Raw genomic sequence first — 18604 nt, 5'->3', positions numbered from 1 at the left:
AATGAGTGAAAGTAAAAATTATGGGAAAACCGCAGAGGCATCAAAAGAGGGGGAAAGAAGCACGGCGCGATGCAAGGGGCGCGGGAAAGACCAAAAGGTTAAAGCAGGCTGACGAGGAAGGGGAGCAGGCGCGGGGAAGGGCCGCCTGACTCTGCCCGCCTCTCTCTCGACGAGGAAAGACCACCCCGTTTCACTCATCCCGCTGCCACCTTCTTTGCCACTCATGTCGCTCGCGCTCTCGACCGGGGAGGCCACAACTCCGCCCCTCTCGCTGAGAGCCACGCGCAACAGCCACAAGCCACGAGCTCCCGCCCTGCCCAACAGCGCTTCAGAGCGGCTCTCTCAGCCTCAGTTTGGTTTCCTGGGTTGTCAGGACCCCCCGCCCTCGCCTCGGTGTCGTTTCCACGCTCCTAACAGAAGAGCTTCACTTCCTGAAGCCGAGCCCCACCGTAGTTTTGGCATCGTCTCCGGCCATGTCAGAATGGGGGAAGGGGCGTCGTTGTTACCACCACATATTTAGCTATTTCTCTAGGTAGGGCAAAACATTAACTTTCTGAAATAGGCATTCGGCGGCTAGCTATATCGCTTGTAATCTTCTGCAAGCCCTCCAGCCGAGCAAGGCATTGTGGGGAATGTAGTTTTCCTCTGGCCTTCCGAACCATAAACAGTGGCCAACCAGGTGCCTGGGGGAAGCCCGCAAGCAGGACCCGAGTGCAAGAACACTCTCCCCTCCTGAGGCTTCCGGCAACTGGTTTTCAGAAGCATGCTGCCTCTGACTAGGGTGGCAGAGCACAGCCATCATGGCTAGTAGCCATTGATAGCCCTGTCCTCCATGAATTTGTCTAATCTTCTTTTAAAGCCATCCAAGCTGGTGGCCATTACTGCATCTTGTGGGAGCAAATTCCATCGTTTAACTATGCGCTGAGTAAAGAAGTACTTCCTTTTGTCTGTCCTGAATCTTCCAACATTCAGCTTCTTTGAATGTCCACGAGTTCTAGTATTATGAGAGAGGGAGAAGAACTTTTCTCTATCCACTTTCTCAATGCCATGCATAATTTTATACACTTCTATCATGTCTCCTCTGACCTGTCTTTTCTCTAAACTAAAAAGCCCCAAATGCTGCAACCTTTCCTCGTAAGGGAGTCGCTCCATCCCCTTGATCATTCTGGTTGCCCTCTTCTGAACCTTTTCCAACTCTATAATATCCTTTTTGAGATGAGGCGACCAAAACTGTACACAGTATTCCAAATGCGGCCGCACCATAGATTTATACAACGGCATTATGATATCGGCTGTTTTATTTTCAATACCTTTCCTAATTATCCCTAGCATGGAATTTGCCTTTTTCACAGCTGCCGCACACTGGGTCGACATTTTCATCGTGCTGTCCACCACAACCCCGAGGTCTCTCTCCTGGTCGGTCACCGCCAGTTCAGACCCCATGAGCGTATATGTGAAATTCAAATTTTTTGCTCCAATATGCATAATTTTACACTTGTTTATATTGAATTGCATTTGCCATTTTTCTGCCCATTCACTCAGTTTGGAGAGGTCTTTTTGGAGCTCTTCGCAATCCCTTTTTGTTTTAACAACGCTGAACAATTTAGTGTCGTCAGCAAACTTGGCCACTTCACTGCTCACTCCTAATTCTAGGTCATTAATGAACAAGTTGAAAAGTACAGGTCCCAATACCGATCCTTGAGGGACTCCACTTTCTACAGCCCTCCATTGGGAGAACTGTCCGTTTATTCCTACTCTCTGCTTTCTGCTTCTTAACCAATTCCTTATCCACAAGAGGACCTCTCCTCTTATTCCATGACTGCTAAGCTTCCTCAGAAGCCTTTGGTGAGGTACCTTGTCAAACGCTTTTTGAAAGTCTAAGTACACTATGTCCACTGGATCACCTCTATCTATATGCTTGTTGACACTCTCAAAGAATTCTAATAGGTTACTGAGACAGGACTTTCCCTTGCAGAAGCCATGCTGGCTGTGCTTCAGCAAGGCTTGTTCTTCTATGTGCTTAGTTAATCTAGCTTTAATAATACTTTCTACCAGTTTTCCAGGGACAGAAGTTAAGCTAACTGGCCTGTAATTTCCGGGATCCCCTCTGGATCCCTTTTTGAAGATTGGCGTTACATTTGCCACTTTCCAGTCCTCAGGCACGGAGGAGGACCCGAGGGACAAGTTACATATTTTAGTTAGCAGATCAGCAATTTCACCTTTGAGTTCTTTGAGAACTCTCGGGTGGATGCCATCCAGGCCCGGTGATTTGTCAGTTTTTATATTGTCCATTAAGCTTAGAACTTCCTCTCTCGTTACCACTATTTGTCTCAGTTCCTCAGAATCCCTTCCTGCAAATGTTAGTTCAGGTTCAGGGATCTGCCCTATATCTTCCACTGTGAAGACAGATGCAAAGAATTCATTTAGCTTCTCTGCAATCTCCTTATCGTTCTTTAGGACACCTTTGACTCCCTTATCATCCAAGGGTCCAATTGTCTCCCTAGATGGTCTCCTGCTTTGAATGTATTTATAGAATTTTTTGTTGTTGGTTTTTATGTTCTTAGCAATGTGCTCCTCAAATTCTTTTTTAGCATCCCTTATTGTCTTCTTGCATTTCTTTTGCCAGAGTTTGTGTTCTTTTTTATTTTCTTCATTCGGACAAGACTTCCATTTTCTGAAGGAAGACTTTTTGCCTCTAAGAGCTTCCTTGACTTTGCTCGTTAACCATGCTGGCATCTTCTTGGCCCTGGCGGTACCTTTTCTGATCTGCGGTATGCACTCCAGTTGAGCTTCTAATATAGTGTTTTTAAACAACTTCCAAGCATTTTCGAGTGATGTGACCCTCTGGACTTTGTTTTTCAGCTTTCTTTTTACCAATCCCCTCATTTTTGTGAGGTTTCCTCTTTTGAAGTCAAATGTGACCGTGTTGGATTTTCTTGGCAATTGGCCAGTTACATGTATGTTTAATTTAATAGCACTGTGGTTACTGCTCCCAATCGGTTCAACAACACTTACATCTCGCACCAGGTCCCGGTCCCCACTGAGGATTAAGTCCAGGGTTGCCGTCCCTCTGGTCGGTTCCATGACCAACTGATCTAGGGAATAGTCATTTAGAATATCTAGAAACTTTGCTTCTTTGTCATGACTGGAACACATATGCAGCCAGTCTATGTCCGGGTAGTTGAAGTCACCCATTACTACCACCTTTCCTAGTTTGGATGCTTCCTCAATTTCATATCTCATCTCAAGGTCTCCCTGAGCATTTTGATCAGGGGGACGATAGATAGTTCCCAGTCTAACTCTAAATACCTGGTGCTAGAAACAAGCAACAGAGGTATCACAGAGAAATTAGCTGGAACTCTGTATACATGCCCCCAAACTGTGTGTGCAGTTTGGCTTTGTTCTGAGCCATGAGGAAATTGTGGTGGGCAATGAAAGTCCCAGTATATGTGAGTCAATAACAATCCCAGCCCAAGCTAGTCACAAGCAGGAGGTTGCATCCAAGCCCATTTCCAAATTCCAGCACCACATTTAATATAAGCAACACCCATAATTCAGGAAATAATTTCCCATTGGGAATAATCAGCCGGAAAGCATATCCCTGGAACGCATATCCCACTCTAATTAAATACACTAATAGGCAAAAAACCTTGCGATTTAAGAACGTACCTATAGCCAACAGATATTTCTATCAAAGTTTAAAAAGCAGGGAAATTGGGCAGCTATAGTGAATGCACCAGGGGAGCAGGAGACCTGACCTCCTCTCTGAGATATTGGACTGCCCTACAAATTTGTCAAAATGCAAACACAATTTGGGTTGGTCTTTCACAGTCCAATCCACTTCCTATGTAACTTGGAAGAATCTGGTAATGTGCCTCTGAGCATATGGTGAGTGGTGGCAATCCCTGCCGTCTGCAAAGATGGAGAATTACATTTTGGTATGTTTATTAGTGTTCTTACTTGCTTCTTTCCTGTTACTACTGTTTCTACAGAGAATCTAACCTAGAAAATTATATTTCTCTCATTAGTCATCCTAGAAATCTGTGTCAAATGTATTTTTATTAACTTCAAAGCCTTTTTATTGGTCAATGTTATAAAGGGAGGTGGGATATTGTTTAACTCTTTATTTCCAGTAATTGACTCAACGACATAAACAGAAATTAAACCTTTAGCAGAGTAACAATTCCTATAGTTTAGGAGAACATTGGAGATAAAAACTAGATTAATGATTAAGCAAATTTATGCAAAAACTCAGAGCCAGTGTTGGCAATCTAATGTTGTTTTTCACAAGGTGAGCCATCAACATGGCATTATGCTGAGTCATGATGATGCAACTGTATTAAGTAAACTTCACAATGCAAAGTGAGAAGGTCAAGTTATGATTACTTCATGCCTCTCTGAAAAACAGTGCACTGCTGAAGAGATTCTTTTAAGCTTTTGGAAACTTACCATTCTGTGATATATAGTCCCTTGGAACTGTATTTTTTAACACATCTGTTAGTATTGCGGTTTTAACAAATAATCTAACACAGAAGGAGGCAAGGAGGCATATAATATACAAACATCCACTGCCCATTCAACATAGTATATCTTCAGGCTAGTACAGATTGTGTTTTTATTTTATTTTGTCTGCCAAATCACTTTCTCACACTAGTGACATTAATGCCACTAGTACTGATGTAAGATATACAATTGCTGAACAGAGGGCATGAAATGGCTGTGTGGTTATCAAAGGCACCTACTGTTATAGCACATGCCAAAAAGAACAGTTTTCTGTGATAACACCTTCAAAATTATTTTTTATAAAAGTCTGACTCTTGCCCATTTTTCTAAATAAGTGCTCATGTAGCTTTTTGCACAAGTGACCTCTTTCCTGGGCAACTGTAGTAAACCATTACCTGTTCCTCCCCTACAACCCCCAACTTTGAAGAACTTTTCCTTTATTAGTTTTTTATTCTCTCTCTTATAAAAAAAAAAAACCCACAGGCAAACAATTTACCTTACAATTTTATCTTATAATAAAATATTAAATTTCCCTAGAAATTTATAAGAGGCATTTTCAGGGCTGGCATCTAGGGTTAGCAGAGTTGGGCATTTGCCAAGGACTCAGTCCCCAGCAGGGGCTCACTGATAAGAATCCCCTAGACCTGCTCCTCCTCTTCAACCATTGCAACCTGCTTGTACACCCACCTTTCACTCTGGCCCAGGCACTGGCGGTGGAAGTGCGAAGGGGGAGTTATAGGTGCCATTGCCTGCTTGCTCATTGGCTCTCTGCCTGCCAAACAAGCAGGATTAGCAATGATAAGGAAGAACAGGAGCAGTAGTGATGAGGAGGTAGAGGGAGGTTGGCCCATGGAGAGTGTCCTGCCAAAGGGTTCTCCAAAACCTGGAGCTGACACTGGGCATTCCCCCACCCCCAATCAGACCTTAGTCTCTCCCAAGAGCCGGTGACGAGCCAGACAGAGTCAGAGGACAAAAACATTTAGAGTCCTTCCACCTCCTACCAAAACTAATAGCTTGAAATGTCCCAGTGTGGTATGTGCTTTTGAACTATTCACAGTACAAAGCTTAAAATAAGGCAAGGGCTTGAGAATGTCCTGAAGTTTTGCAAAATCCTAATCTGTAATGTTTTTTACTGTTGAAGACATAACAGCCAGCCAGTTAATAGTAGCTGCAAAATTAATCCTAAAAACAAGCTGTATCAACGCATGCAGTATATTTTCTTCCTTGAAAAGCTAAGTACATTCAGTGCACTCATGATCACAATAGTCATCTCATCAATCATCTTCAACTATAAATATAAAAGCCAGTTCCCAACACTGCATCATGCTGTATTGCGGCCAAGAAGCAGATAACTGGAAAGGTGGAGCTATGACAATTAGAATAAGCTTTTTTCTCAGTGGCTTAATTTAGGGTTGCTTTGTAAAAAAAAAAGAGGGGGGGGGAGACAGTTCTCAACATTGTCTTTATCATACTCTTAAAATACCAATTCCCAGAGTGGTTGCCATGTCAATCTGTTGCATCAAAACAAGAAAGAGCCTTGTGGTAACTTAAAGACTTAACAAATGTATTGTGGCAAAAGCTTTTGTGAACTAGAGTCCATTTCATCAGATGTATGAACTGCTATCCTCAATTAGCTGGTATTTATACATGATAGGTTGTAGAGAAAAAATAGTAAACAGTGAGGTCAAATGGAAATGAAATGTACAAAATAAGGACAATTACATGAAAGCTTAAATTTGTATCACATACTGTGTTTTTGTATTTGATTTCCATCTGACCTCAGTCCCCTACCCCACATCCATGTCAATCCATATCACAGGCCTAGCAACTGAGGATAGTCCATGAGAACCTAACCCATAATAATTTTTAGTCTCTTTGGTGCCACAAGACTGTGTTCTTTTTAAAAACTGCATCACATCAAGGAAAAAAACCTAGGGAGGAATTATAACAATAACCACTGGCTCCTTTGTAATATAGTCTGGGAAACAGTTGAGAGTGGGCCAAACCTGCTTCTCATCCAAGGCACTTATTTATTTATTTATTTATTAAATTTATATCCCACCTTTCTTCCTAGAATGGGCAGAAGGCAGGTTTGACACCAACCATCCCTACTGTGCACTAAGTACAGAATATACAGAGGTCTTTCTGGTCTCATTACTGTCACTGGAAGAGACACAAATGGTCTCTGCAGCATGGGGTGCCTTCTACAAGCTACAGCTAGTAGTCCACCTACATCGCTATCTGGATGTTGGTAGCCTAGCTTCAATTGTCTCTGCTCTAGTAACCTTGCAGATAGATTGCTGTCCAGAAACAGCAACTGGTGCAGAATTCAGTGACTAGATTCATAACAAGGACCAGGCAGTCTGAATGTATAACATCAATTCTGGCCCAGCTGCACTAGCTTCTGGGCCCAGTTCAAAGTGATGGTTCAAACTGATGGTTTTCACTTGTAAAGGGCAAGAAATCTTAACCAAAGGGTAAGAAAACTTAACTTCATATATATGCTAATGGAGTCCGAAGTGGTGGTGACTGACCAGAAACAAGAACTTGGGGTCATTGTGGATAGTTCAATGAAGATGTTGACCCAGAATGTGGCAGCTGCTAAAGGATGAATTACACTTTAGGGTTCATTAGGAAATAATTTTAGGAAAACTGCCAATATCATAATGCTGTTGTACAAATCTTTTGTGAGAACACACTAGGAATACTGTGTACAGTTTTAGTTGCCTTACTACAAAAAGGATTCTGCAGATATGGAAAAGTTTCAGAAAAAGGCAACCAAAATGATCAAGGGATTGAAACAACTCCCCTAGGAAGAAAGGTTACCACATTTGGGGCTTTTTAGTTTAGAAAAAAGGTAAGTAAGGAAGAACATGATAAAAGTGTATAAAATTATGCATGGTGTAGAGACAGTGAATATAGAGGTTTTTCTCTCTCATAATACCAGAACCGTAGGCTATCCAATAAAGCAGGATGTTAGAAAACTCAGAACAGACAAAAGAAGTACTTTTTCACACAATAGATTTTTTTCCTTATCTGTACACTGGTTCGATATTTTAAATGTTTAGCTGTCTCAAGATTCTGCTAAATAAATAAATAGTTCACCGATGTAATTCTCTCCCATGAGAAGTAGTGATGACCACCAACTTGGATGTCTTTAAAAGAGGATTGGACAAATTCATGGATGATGATGATGGTGATATATTCTATTTATATCCCACCCTTCATTTCAAAGAAGCCCAGGGTGACATCAATGGCTAGTAGCCACAGTTCTATATCTAGCTAACTAGCTATGCTGGAGCAACGAGCACTGGTCTCAGTACTCGCCCTCATCCTGGTTGAGAGGAGAGACAAAGAGAAGATGTCTGCTCCCCTCTCGAGAGAAATAGAACACAGAGAGAGGTGGGAAGGAACCGGGATCAAACATCCTGTTGCTTATCAGCCTAGCAAGAAGGGAAGAGACAGCAGGATCAAAGGGATAGGTATAGCCTCAACCAGCAAGAGGTCTACCTCTCTAGCTACCCTTATTAACCCCATACAGCCTCAATCCACCAAGTTGGAGTTGAACCTCTTACATTCCAATACCCCTTCTCAACAAGAACTTGGTTCATTCTACAAGGTGCATCTTGCCTCGTAGTTTCTGGTGTCAGACTTTGCCCAATGGTGTGGTCAAAGCATCAGCTGTCATCTCTTCTGTTGGACAGTAGGTCATCTCTAGAAGTCCTTTCTCCCTTATGTCCTTTAGGTAGTGGAACTTCACATCAATGTGCTTCATGCAAGAACTTTGCCTTTCTGATTCTGCGAGTCTTATGCAGGCTTGATTGTCCTCAAGTATTCTGATAGGCTCTGGTTCAGATACGCCCAAGTCTCCTAGAAGCTTGCGTAGCCACAGCATTTCCTTCCATGCCTCATCAGCTGATACGTATTCAGCCTCAGTAGATGAGTGTGCTACAGTATCTTGCTTTCGACTTGTCCAGCAGATAAGTGACTGCCCATAGTAGAACAAGTTTCTACTGGTTGACTTACGATCTTTGGTGTCTCCAGCCCAGTCAGCATCAGCATATCCTAGAAGTTTAGGATCTTGAGTAGCTGATAGCTTTAGTTTTATTAAGTTTGCAGTGCCTTTCAGATATCTTGCCACTCTCTTGACTGCTTCCCAGTTTTTCTTGTTTGGCAAGCTGGTTTTTCTGCAAAGGTATCCCACTGCTACCGCCACATCTGGTCTGGTTATTGTGCTGATGTACAGGAGTTTCCCTATAGCTTGTCTGTACCTTTCGTTGTCTTCTGAGGGTTGATTGTTCTGGTCTGGTTTCAAGTATCCTACTTCTATTGGTGTAGGTGCTGGATGTGCATCCTTCAGTCTTAGTCTCTCAAGTAGGTCTTGAATCTTTTGTTTTTGGTTTAGAAGAAAGGATCCATCGTCCTCTCTTTCAATTTGTATTCCAAGGTAGTATGTGATGTCGCCTAGACATTTCACTTCAACTTCCTTGCTTAGATTATTTACTAACTCTTGCTCGTCTTGTGGATTCTCATAAGCTAGTAGTAAATCATCTACATAAATCAAAATATAAGTCCATTTGTTGTTCTTGAATCTGCTATAGAGGCATTGGTCTGCTTCGCCTCTTTCATAGCCTTGTTTTAAGAGCATTTGGTTCAGTTTGTCATTCCATGCTCTTGCAGCTTGTTTCAGTCCATAGAGGCTCTTTTGCAGTTTGCATACTAGGGTTTCCTTTCCTTGTATTTCAAAGCTTGGTGGTTGTTGCATGTAGATTTCCTCTTCTGTTTCCCCATGCAAGAACGCTGTTTTTTTATATCCATGTGTTCCACCTGCATTTTCTTGTTAGCAGCAACACTTAGTAGAGTTCTGATTGTTGTATGTTTGACTACAGGAGCAAGGGTTTCATAGTAGTCTTGTCCATACTTTTGAGAGTATCCTTTGGCCACTAGTCTTGCCTTGTATCTCTCAATGTTCCCTTCAGCATCTGGCTTTTTCTTGAATACCAACTTGCAACCTACAGCTTTCCTTCTTTGAGGAAGCTTGGTAAGTGTCCAAGTTTTGTTCTTGTGTAGAGCTTCCAGCTCTTCCTTGGCTGCCTGCCTCCACCTCTCAGCTTCAGCTTTGGGTAAGGCTTCGATATCTTTCCAGGTCTCTGGCTCTGGAAGTTCATCAGCTCTTGCCAGGTAGGACAGTCTCAGTGGAGGTACACCTCCGTTGGTGGGGTTAGAGCGTCTTGGTACAGGACTCTCTGCTGCCCCTTCTGGCTGTGCAGGTTCCCCTTCTTGCTCTGATTCCTCACTGTCCTCCAGTGCTGGCATGTTGCTGTAATCTGTAGTGCTGTATGGTATTTCTACTTCATCTTCTTCACTGTTGTGGTCTTGGAATGGTGCCCCTTCTGGTTGGAATGCACCATGACCTTCATCAAAGTAGACAGCTCTTTGGATTTCAGTCCTTTCTGTTTTGGGATTTAGGATTCTGTATCCCTTTTGTCTTGAAGAATATCCAATGAAGATTCCTTCCATTGTAGTGTTGTCCAATTTGGTTCTCTTCTGGTGTGGAATGTGACCATACACTTTTGATCCAAACACCTTTATATGGGCCACACTGGGTATGTGCCCATACCATAATTCGAATGGAGTCTTGTTGCCATTCACCTTTGTTGGCAAACGATTTTGTAGATAGGTGGCAGTATACACTGCCTCTCCCCAATGCTTCTGTGGGAGATTGGCATCTTCCAGCATGGATCTCACCATCTCAATAAGGGTTCTGAATTTTCTCTCCGAGACTCCATTCTGTTCTGGGTTGTGGGGTACAGTGGTTTGATGCTCAATCCCATTTTCAAGCAGAAACTGCTGGGTAGCATGTGACATGTACTCTCCCCCGTTGTCAGAACGTAGAATCTGTGGTTTTCTCTGAAATTTAGTGGTCACCATTGCCACATATTCTTTGAGTTTCTGAAGCATTTCCCCCTTCTCCTTCAACATATATATCACAGTGAATCTTGAATAATCATCAATAAAGCTGACAATATATTTGTTTCCACCAGTTGAAGTGATTGGCATTTCACAAATGTCACTGTGAATCAACTCTAGGGGGCACTTAGGCTTCCTTTCACTCTGCTCAGGAAAACTGGGTCGGGTCCCTTTTCCTTTAGCACAGCATGTGCATCTCCCTTTTTCTTCGCAGGGTTCAACTTTCATGCCTCTTACTAAATTATTATTTTGAAGGGTATTTATCTTTGCAATGTCTCTATGCCCTAATCTCCGATGCCATAAATGTAAACAAGACTTGTTACAGCATTCTTTCACAAGATTAGCTTGTGGACTTTCCTGATCCACTTCATACATGCCTTTTCTCTTGGTAGCTGTGCATAAAATTTCATCATCTCTAGAAATTATGCAACAATCTTGTTCAAATAACACGGAGCACCCATTGTTTATAGCTTCATTAACAGAAATTAAATTGTTTGAGATTCCTGGGGTCCAGAGCGCATTCCTGAGATAAATTTCCTCAGTGACGCTTGGAGTCTGGTAAAACAGCTTAGCATCTCCCTGCGCCTTTATGGGCAGGACTCTCGAGTCAGCCAATCTAACTGTGGCTTCATATGGGGTTAAATCTTCAAACAATTTTTTTTCTTTTATTAGATGAGCGCTTGCTCCACTGTCAACATAGAATTTTGCATCATCATAACATTTTTCAACATGAGTTACTTGAAAGCCCTCTGCATTTTTCTTTTCTGTCCCTTTAACTTCTTTATTTCTTTCAGGCTTCCCTTTCTTATCACATTGGTCTTTAAGGTATTTTTCTGAATTGCATAGATAGCAACACTTGGCTTTCACACCTTTGGATTCCCTTTGTTCCCGAAATCTGCATCTGACTGGCTGTTGACTAGCAGCCTCTTTGCTTAAGAAAGAGGAGACTCTGTCTTCTCTTGCATCAGTTTTTCCTTTGTTCTTCTGAAAGAACTGCGCTCTAACTTCAGAAATAATCTCATTTAGAGTTTTATTTTGTTGTTGCATTATAACTACGAAAGTCTCCATATATTTTGGAAGAGAGTCCAGAAATAAAGCTATTAGTATTGGTTCATGTAACTCTGTTCCTGCTTCCTCTGTCCCTTGGATTAACACCATAAATTTAGTAAGATGTTCCTCAAAAGAACCATCCCTCATTTGCAGATTAATAAGACTTCTTAACATTGCAATCAGATGTCCCTGGCTTTTTGGATTATGATGGGATTCAAGAGTTTTCCACATCTCTCTGGCATTTTTAGAATTCATAATCAAAGCAATCTGCGCATTACTCACACATTTAGTGATGAGGTCTTGTACCGTTTCATCCTTCTCATTCCAAATTCTTTATTCTTCATGAGAAGCACCTTCTCCTGGTTCCGATCCTGTAATTACTTCCAACAGCTTCTGTTGCTTCAGATGTTTCTTCATGCGAAATTCCCAAAGCTTCCATCCTCCGGGTTCCAGTCTGTTGAGACCTACCCGTTCCGTCATGCTGGCCATCCTGAAGTAAAAAAGCCTCAACTCTTCACTGACAAAAAACTCTGAAGGTTTCTAATTTAGCTTCCTTGATTCAAACACAATAGATCCTTTAATTGCTCAGATCTCCATTTGCATGGCTGGGCCCGCAACCTGTTGGAATTTCTCTATTGAGTTGCGTAGCAGAGTTGCGTAGCGCTGCAGAACAGAGAGTATTGAGCGAGCTTAGTGTGTGTGTGTTTGAATCTTTGCTAAGATTCTACCTTCCCTGCAAATTAGTCAGACAGAGACTTTAAGCTTTAAAATAAGAAACAACTACTTTATTCTGGAAGTACATGCTTGATAGGAAAGAGTTCTATAGCTAACTAGCTATGCTGGAGCAACAAGAACTGGTCCCAGTACTCGCCCTCATCCTGGTTGAGAGGAGAGACAAAGAGAAGATGTCTGCTCCCCTCTCGAGAGAAATAGAACACAGAGAGAGGCTGGAAGGAACTGGGATCAAACATCCTGTTGCTTATCAGTCTAGCAGGAAGGGAAGAGACGGCAGGATCAAAGGGATAGGTATAGCCTCAACCAGCAAGAGGTCTACCTCTCTAGCTACCCTTATTAACCCCATACAGCCTCAACCCACCAAGTTGGAGTTGAACCTCATACATTCCAACAACTAATACTTCATACGATTTGGAAACTATACTTCTGTTAACACAGCCTAAAATAACATTTGCCTATTTTGCAGCCACATTGCACTGTTGGCTCATATTCAGCTTGTGATCAACAACAATTCCAAGATCCTTCTCACATGTTGTATTGCTGAGCCAAGTATCCCCCATCTTATAACTCTGTGCATTTGGTTTCTTTTTACATTTATCCCTGTTGAATTTCATTCTGTTGTTTTCAGCCCAGTGCTCCAGCCTATCAAGGTCCCTTTGAATTTTGTTTCTGTCTTCCATGGTATTAGCTGTGCCCCCCAATTTTGTATCATCTGCAAATTTGATAAGCATGCTTTGTACCTCCTCATCCAAGTCGTTAATAAAAATGTTAAAGAGCACTGGGCCCAGGACCGAGCCCTGTGGTACCCCACTCGTTACTTCCACCCAGTTTCAGAAGGAACCATTGATAAGCACTCTTTGAGTACGATTCTGGAGCCAACTGTGGATCCACTAGAGAGTTGTTCCATCCAGCCCACATTTAGCTAGCTTGTTAATCAGAATATCATGGGGCACTTTGTCAAAAGCTTTGCTGAAGTCGAGATATATTATGTCCCCAGCATTCCCACAGTCTACAAGGGAGGTTACCTGATCAAAAACCAAGATAAGATTAATTTGGCAAGATTCATTCTTCATAAATCCATGTTGGCTTCTAGTAATCACTGCATTGTTTTCAAGATGCTTACAGATTAACTGCTTTATAATCTGCTCCAGAGTTTTTCCAGGGATTGATGTTAGGCTGACTGGTCTGTAGTTCCCCAGTTCCTCCTTTTTGCCCTTTTTGAAGATAGGGACAACATTAGCTCTCCTCCAGTCATATGGCACTTCACCAGTCCTCCATGATTTTGCAATGATAATAGATGGCGGTTCTGAGAGTTCTTCAGCCAGTTCCTTCAATCCTCTAGGATGCAGTTTATCGGGCCCTGCCGATTTGAACTCGTTCAAAGTGATTAGGTATTCCTTGACCATTTGTCTATCAACCTCAAGCTCCAATCCTGCCCCTTCCACTTCATGTTTCCCGGGAGGGTCATAGACCCTGTTTTGGGAGAAGACTGAGCCAAAGTAGGAATTGAGCACTTTTGCCTTTTCTTTGTCATCTGTTATCATTTTGCCAAATACAGTACAATAGTATAAAAACACTCAGGCCCTAATATAGAAATCTTGCTAAAATATTAAATATTATTTTATCAACAACCTACAGCAGACAATGGCAGCTGCACAGAAACTGGCCACTTTAGCTGAAATCTGGGGAATCTGATCAGACAAAAGATACAATACATAAAATTCGTCAGATATGCCAGGATTTTTTGTAGAACTGGAGTGATAAAAATGAATCAGATGTCACAGTAAAAGGAGCAATATAATAGAATATGTCCAACTGTTTCCACTTCCCCTGCCTCACAAGGGCATAATTGGTCTTGGTAAAGAACCCTCCTAAATCTTCCTTCAGGAAGTGCAGATGGCAAAACATTGAATCTAGCTAATGAAACACTTTTCTGAATTTAGAGATTGTCAGGTTTGCCAAGTAACTGGTGCAAATATCTTTCCATTGTCCCTAAAATCAGGGTATATTGCAGTGGCACCTAATTCTGCAATTCTGTATCCCAAATTTGTTGTTGAATAATAGCTTTTGCTTTGTTAGGTATATCCAAAAGCTAATTGAGTGCTAGGAGTGAATCCAAGGTTCCATAATTTCTCGTTCAATGGCCTTTCCCATCTTGTCTAACAGACTTCAGTTAGTCAGTTGGTCCAGTCCCACAGAAGAGAAAATAATCAACCAAAAACTGATCTTACGAACCCACACATGGGCCCCTCCAGAAATTTGCCCTGCCTCTAGCTGCAAAATGCAGAGCGCACACAACTCAGAGCTCCAAATATGGCTCTCAGAAATGTAGTTTCTATAACTTCTAAAGGGGCATAGTTGTTATAGGTATAGAGCTGAGAATCATGCAATATCTGAGCTATAACCTTGGCTGTGAATACTTGCATAGCTGAAGGGGTATGCTGTCCCCCTTTGGTGTAAAACAAACAAACAAACAAAAAACAAAAACACATGAGGCAGTGCCTTTACACTCCTCTTAGCATTCCCTGTGGCATTTTTTATTTGGGTTCTCTAGAAGCCCGATGGTCACCCTAACAGTACATGGTTGTTGTGAACCTGAAAAAATGCCTCTTCCCTAAAGGAAGGGCTAGTTAGAATGCTCATTTCAAGCATAATGTCAGGAGAGGGGACTCTGTGGGTACCAGCAAATGCCTCTGCTGGGCTGGCACATGTGCCTGTAGGCACCACACTGGTGAACCCTGACAGTTAATCAAACATACTTACCAGCTATTCCATCAAGCTCCAATAGATGGAGAGAAGCAGGGCCAATCACTGGCTTTAAGAAATAGCTCCTGTTTGCTCTTCTTCTCCCTAAACTGTTTTAATTCCAGCTGTTGTTATAAGAAAAAAATGGTGTCTATTTGCTTTTCCTCTTCCCTACCCAACAATTTTTTCCTTCTGTGTTTGCCTTATTGTAAGCCTAATGGCAGGTACTGCCTTAGTTGGTTGGTTATTTAAATTGATCTGTAAGCTGCTCTGGGAGTCTTTTTAACTGAAAGAGGAAGGAACATTTTGAATACATAAATAAATAAATATTCCTCAGCCTCAATGATGCTTAAATTCCAAGGTAAGCTTAGAATCAGGCTGAAAACCAAAGATGTACAATGAAATCTCTGCTGAAGACCTTCAGAGTTACTACCGAAGTAAATCTCTGTGGTTCAATGGCACACCACTAAGATAATGTGTGTATCGTTTCTGTAAATATAGTGGAAGGTAGAGTTATTTTGTACATTTTTATTCTGGAACCGTTAACGAAATGTGGAAAATCATTTACACAGCTCTTTAAAACTAATGATCTCAGATAAATATATTTGTAAAATGGTTAATTTGCTTTTATTCTTGTACACCACATGGAAAGATTTACATAGCAGGCACTACATAAATATTTGTAAATATAAGTAGTAAAATGAATGTGAAATTCTTGTTCATACCTTCTAATTTGTGAGCCTTCTCAGTAGTTTGGCTATTGCATCTTCTACTTTGAATTTATCTTCTGCATCCAGACCCTGGCCATGGTGGCAACAGCAACCAAGAAGTTATTTTTCTAGGTATTAAAAATCCTAGTTTTGAATCAAGCTAATTCCAGGAGTCGGCAACATTTTAAGGGCAATAGTCACATTCGGAATTTGAGAAAGTGGTGTGGATGCCAGTCACAAAATAAGGGACATGACATAACAAAAAATGGCTGTTGGGGGCATACCAAAACTTGAAATGGTTGCCAGTGTCATGGCCCCGTCAGAGGACTCATCAGACGAGGATGACTCGGGAGTAACAGCAGCAGACCCAGAAGAAGAAATGGAGAAAACTCCTGAGAACCCAGCTCCTTCTCCCCCTCAGCTGCAGAGCACCCCAGACACAGCTGAAGCCCTTCAGCCAGATGCAGCCAGTGAACAGGATACTCCCCCCTCACCTGCAGAACACAGACAACAGAAAGTCAGGCAGAAGAGGGGCAGGCCTGTCCACTTAAGGCCAAAACGCTGATGGCTCACACCTGCTGACAAACCTGCTCCTTGAAAGTCAAACCTTGGCTTCAGCGTGTTGCTGACTACAACGTCAGGCGTGACCATTGTGTGTCTTCCTATCCCCTGAACCTTGACTTGGACTGATCTCTCGGCAAACTAGACCCGGACCTTCACTGACGTCTCTTCTGGATTTCTGGCTTGGCACGTAAGCTTCGAACGGCCTCTGCCCTTATCTTGCTTCCTGCTCGCTAACCTGGCAGATTTATAGCCAAGCTGCCTGCTGAGGACTTACGGCCTGGCAATTACCAAGGAATTTCCAGCCCTGCCTGCACCCCCACTGACACTGCTGTCTCAGTGAAGAGCTGACAGCCACATCTAAAAGAGCAGAAAGAGATAGGACCACAAAATGATGCAGGCATGTTCCCCATCACCCCCCCAATCAATGGAAAAAAGGCAACTACATCAGCTGCTGCTGTGCTTGTTCACAGAAAGAAGTTCTTTGTACCCCTCCTCTGTTCAGATCAGAAGGGAGGGTTGATGTCCAGTTGTGGCATCAAATGAAATATGGTGTTTCATGTGTTTTCAATATTGGAGAGGCTAAGCCCATGGTGGGACATATGGATGGGAAGAGAATGTGCAGAGTAGCAGTGGAGAACCAAGGTGTTGGATGGAAGCCAGCCTGAGGTTGCCAACAGTGACACAGCGCCTTGATTGCCTCCCTGTCCAGACAGAAGGCCTGGATGCACTCCATGTTGGACAGGGATGGGTCCGCAGGCATTGGGGGATGGCACAGTGCCTCTTCTTCCAAGCACACCTGTTGGTCCAGCTCATAGGCCCAGAGGATGGGGCAATAATTGTGCTAGGTATAGAGCTGAGTGGTGACATGAGGCCTTATGCCGAGTAGCCCTGTGGAGGGAGACACAGGTCCATGGGCAAGGGCTATGGGGCAAATGCCATATGCCCCGTCTGCCCTCCCCTCTCCAGACAGAGCATCCCAGCACTACAAACAGCTGTATGGGCCCATCTGGACGTTATTAGGCCCAGGTTGCTGGACAGCTCTGTGATGTGGTAACTTATGGTGGGACCTGTCAGAGTAACTGGCATCCCAGGGTGCTGCCAGGGCAGCCATGGTACCTAAAAGCTGCCTCAATGCCATGGAGCCTATCCACAGCTGTTAAGGGACCTTCTGTAATGCACCTCCCTGCTTTCTGTCACTCTAAAAGAACAATGGATCCGTTGAGATGCTTTGGACATCTCCCTCATGGTATGTCTGGGACTCTGCACGCTGCCAGGCTGGGTGGAATAGCTGGGTCCGTTTCCCCAGCCACAGCCCCTCTGAGCTACCACTAAGCAGAGTTTGGATGTAGCTGTTTTTGCGCTGGCAGATTGGTATTGCCTACGCCACCTGGCTCAAACGCAAAGATGTATCACTGAATACTAAAGTCAGGATCATTCAGACCATGGTATTCCCGATCTCTGTGAATCTATGTGTAAATCATGAAAAACTATGGAGTGCTTTAAAAAAAATGGGGGTGCCACAGCATCTGATTGTCCTGATGCACAATCTATACTCTGCACAAGAGGCTACTGTAAGGACAGAATATGGAGAAACTGATTGGTTCCCAATAGAAAAGGGTGTGAGACAGGGGTGTATTTTATCACCCTATTTATTTAATCTATATGCTGAACATATACAGAAAGCAGGATTGGACCAAGATGAAGGTGTGAAAATTGGAGGGAGAAATATCAATAATGTAAGATATGCAGACGATATCATACTACTAGCAGAAGCCAGTAATGATTTAAAATGAATGTTGATGAAAGTTAAAAGAGGAAAGCACAAAAGCAGGACTACAGCTGAACGTCAAAAAGACTAAAGTAATGACAACAGAAGACTTATGTAACTTTAAAGTTGACAATGAGGACAATTGAACTTGTCAAGGATTACCAATACCTTGGCACAGTCATTAACCAAAATGGAGACAATAGTTAAGAAATCAGAGGAAGGCTAGAACTGGGTAGGGCAGCTGTGAGAGAACTAGAAAAGGTCCTCAAATGCAAAGAGTTATCACTGAACACTAAAGTCAGGATCATTCAGACCATGGTATTCCCAATCTCTGTGTATGGATGTGAAAGTTGGACAGTGAAAAAAGTGGGTAAGAGAAAAATCAACTCATTTGAAATGTAGTGTTGGAGGAGAGCATGCGGATACCATGGACTGCCAAAAGGACAAATAATTGGGTGTTAGAACAAATTAAACCAGAACTGCCACTAGAAGCTAAAATGATGAAACTGAGGTTATCATACTTTGGACACATCATGAGAAGACAGGATTCACTAGAAAA

At 42.6% G+C, this 18604-nt stretch overlaps 1 protein-coding gene across 4 annotated transcripts in view; it reads right to left on the bottom strand.

The window, feature by feature from the left end:
- Positions 1-16055, bottom strand: part of TSNAX (translin associated factor X) — a 50699-nt gene extending 34644 nt beyond the window's left edge. Inside the window, exon 1 of one of the 4 annotated variants that reach the window (XM_061624494.1) lies at positions 15729-16055. Coding sequence is in view for 2 of the 4 variants with exons in the window: in XM_061624491.1 (XP_061480475.1) it covers positions 114-198 (85 nt within the window). In the remaining 2 variants the exon portion in view is untranslated. The other 3 variants (XM_061624493.1, XM_061624492.1, XM_061624491.1) reach the window with 3 other exon arrangements.
- Between the last annotated feature and the right edge of the window lie 2549 nt (positions 16056-18604).

This window comes from Rhineura floridana, chromosome 4, assembly GCF_030035675.1.
Source record: "Rhineura floridana isolate rRhiFlo1 chromosome 4, rRhiFlo1.hap2, whole genome shotgun sequence".
NCBI classification, from domain to species: Eukaryota; Metazoa; Chordata; class Lepidosauria; order Squamata; family Rhineuridae; genus Rhineura; species Rhineura floridana.
Note: the sequence above shows the minus strand (reverse complement) of the source record. Positions and strands in the feature narration are given on the sequence as shown.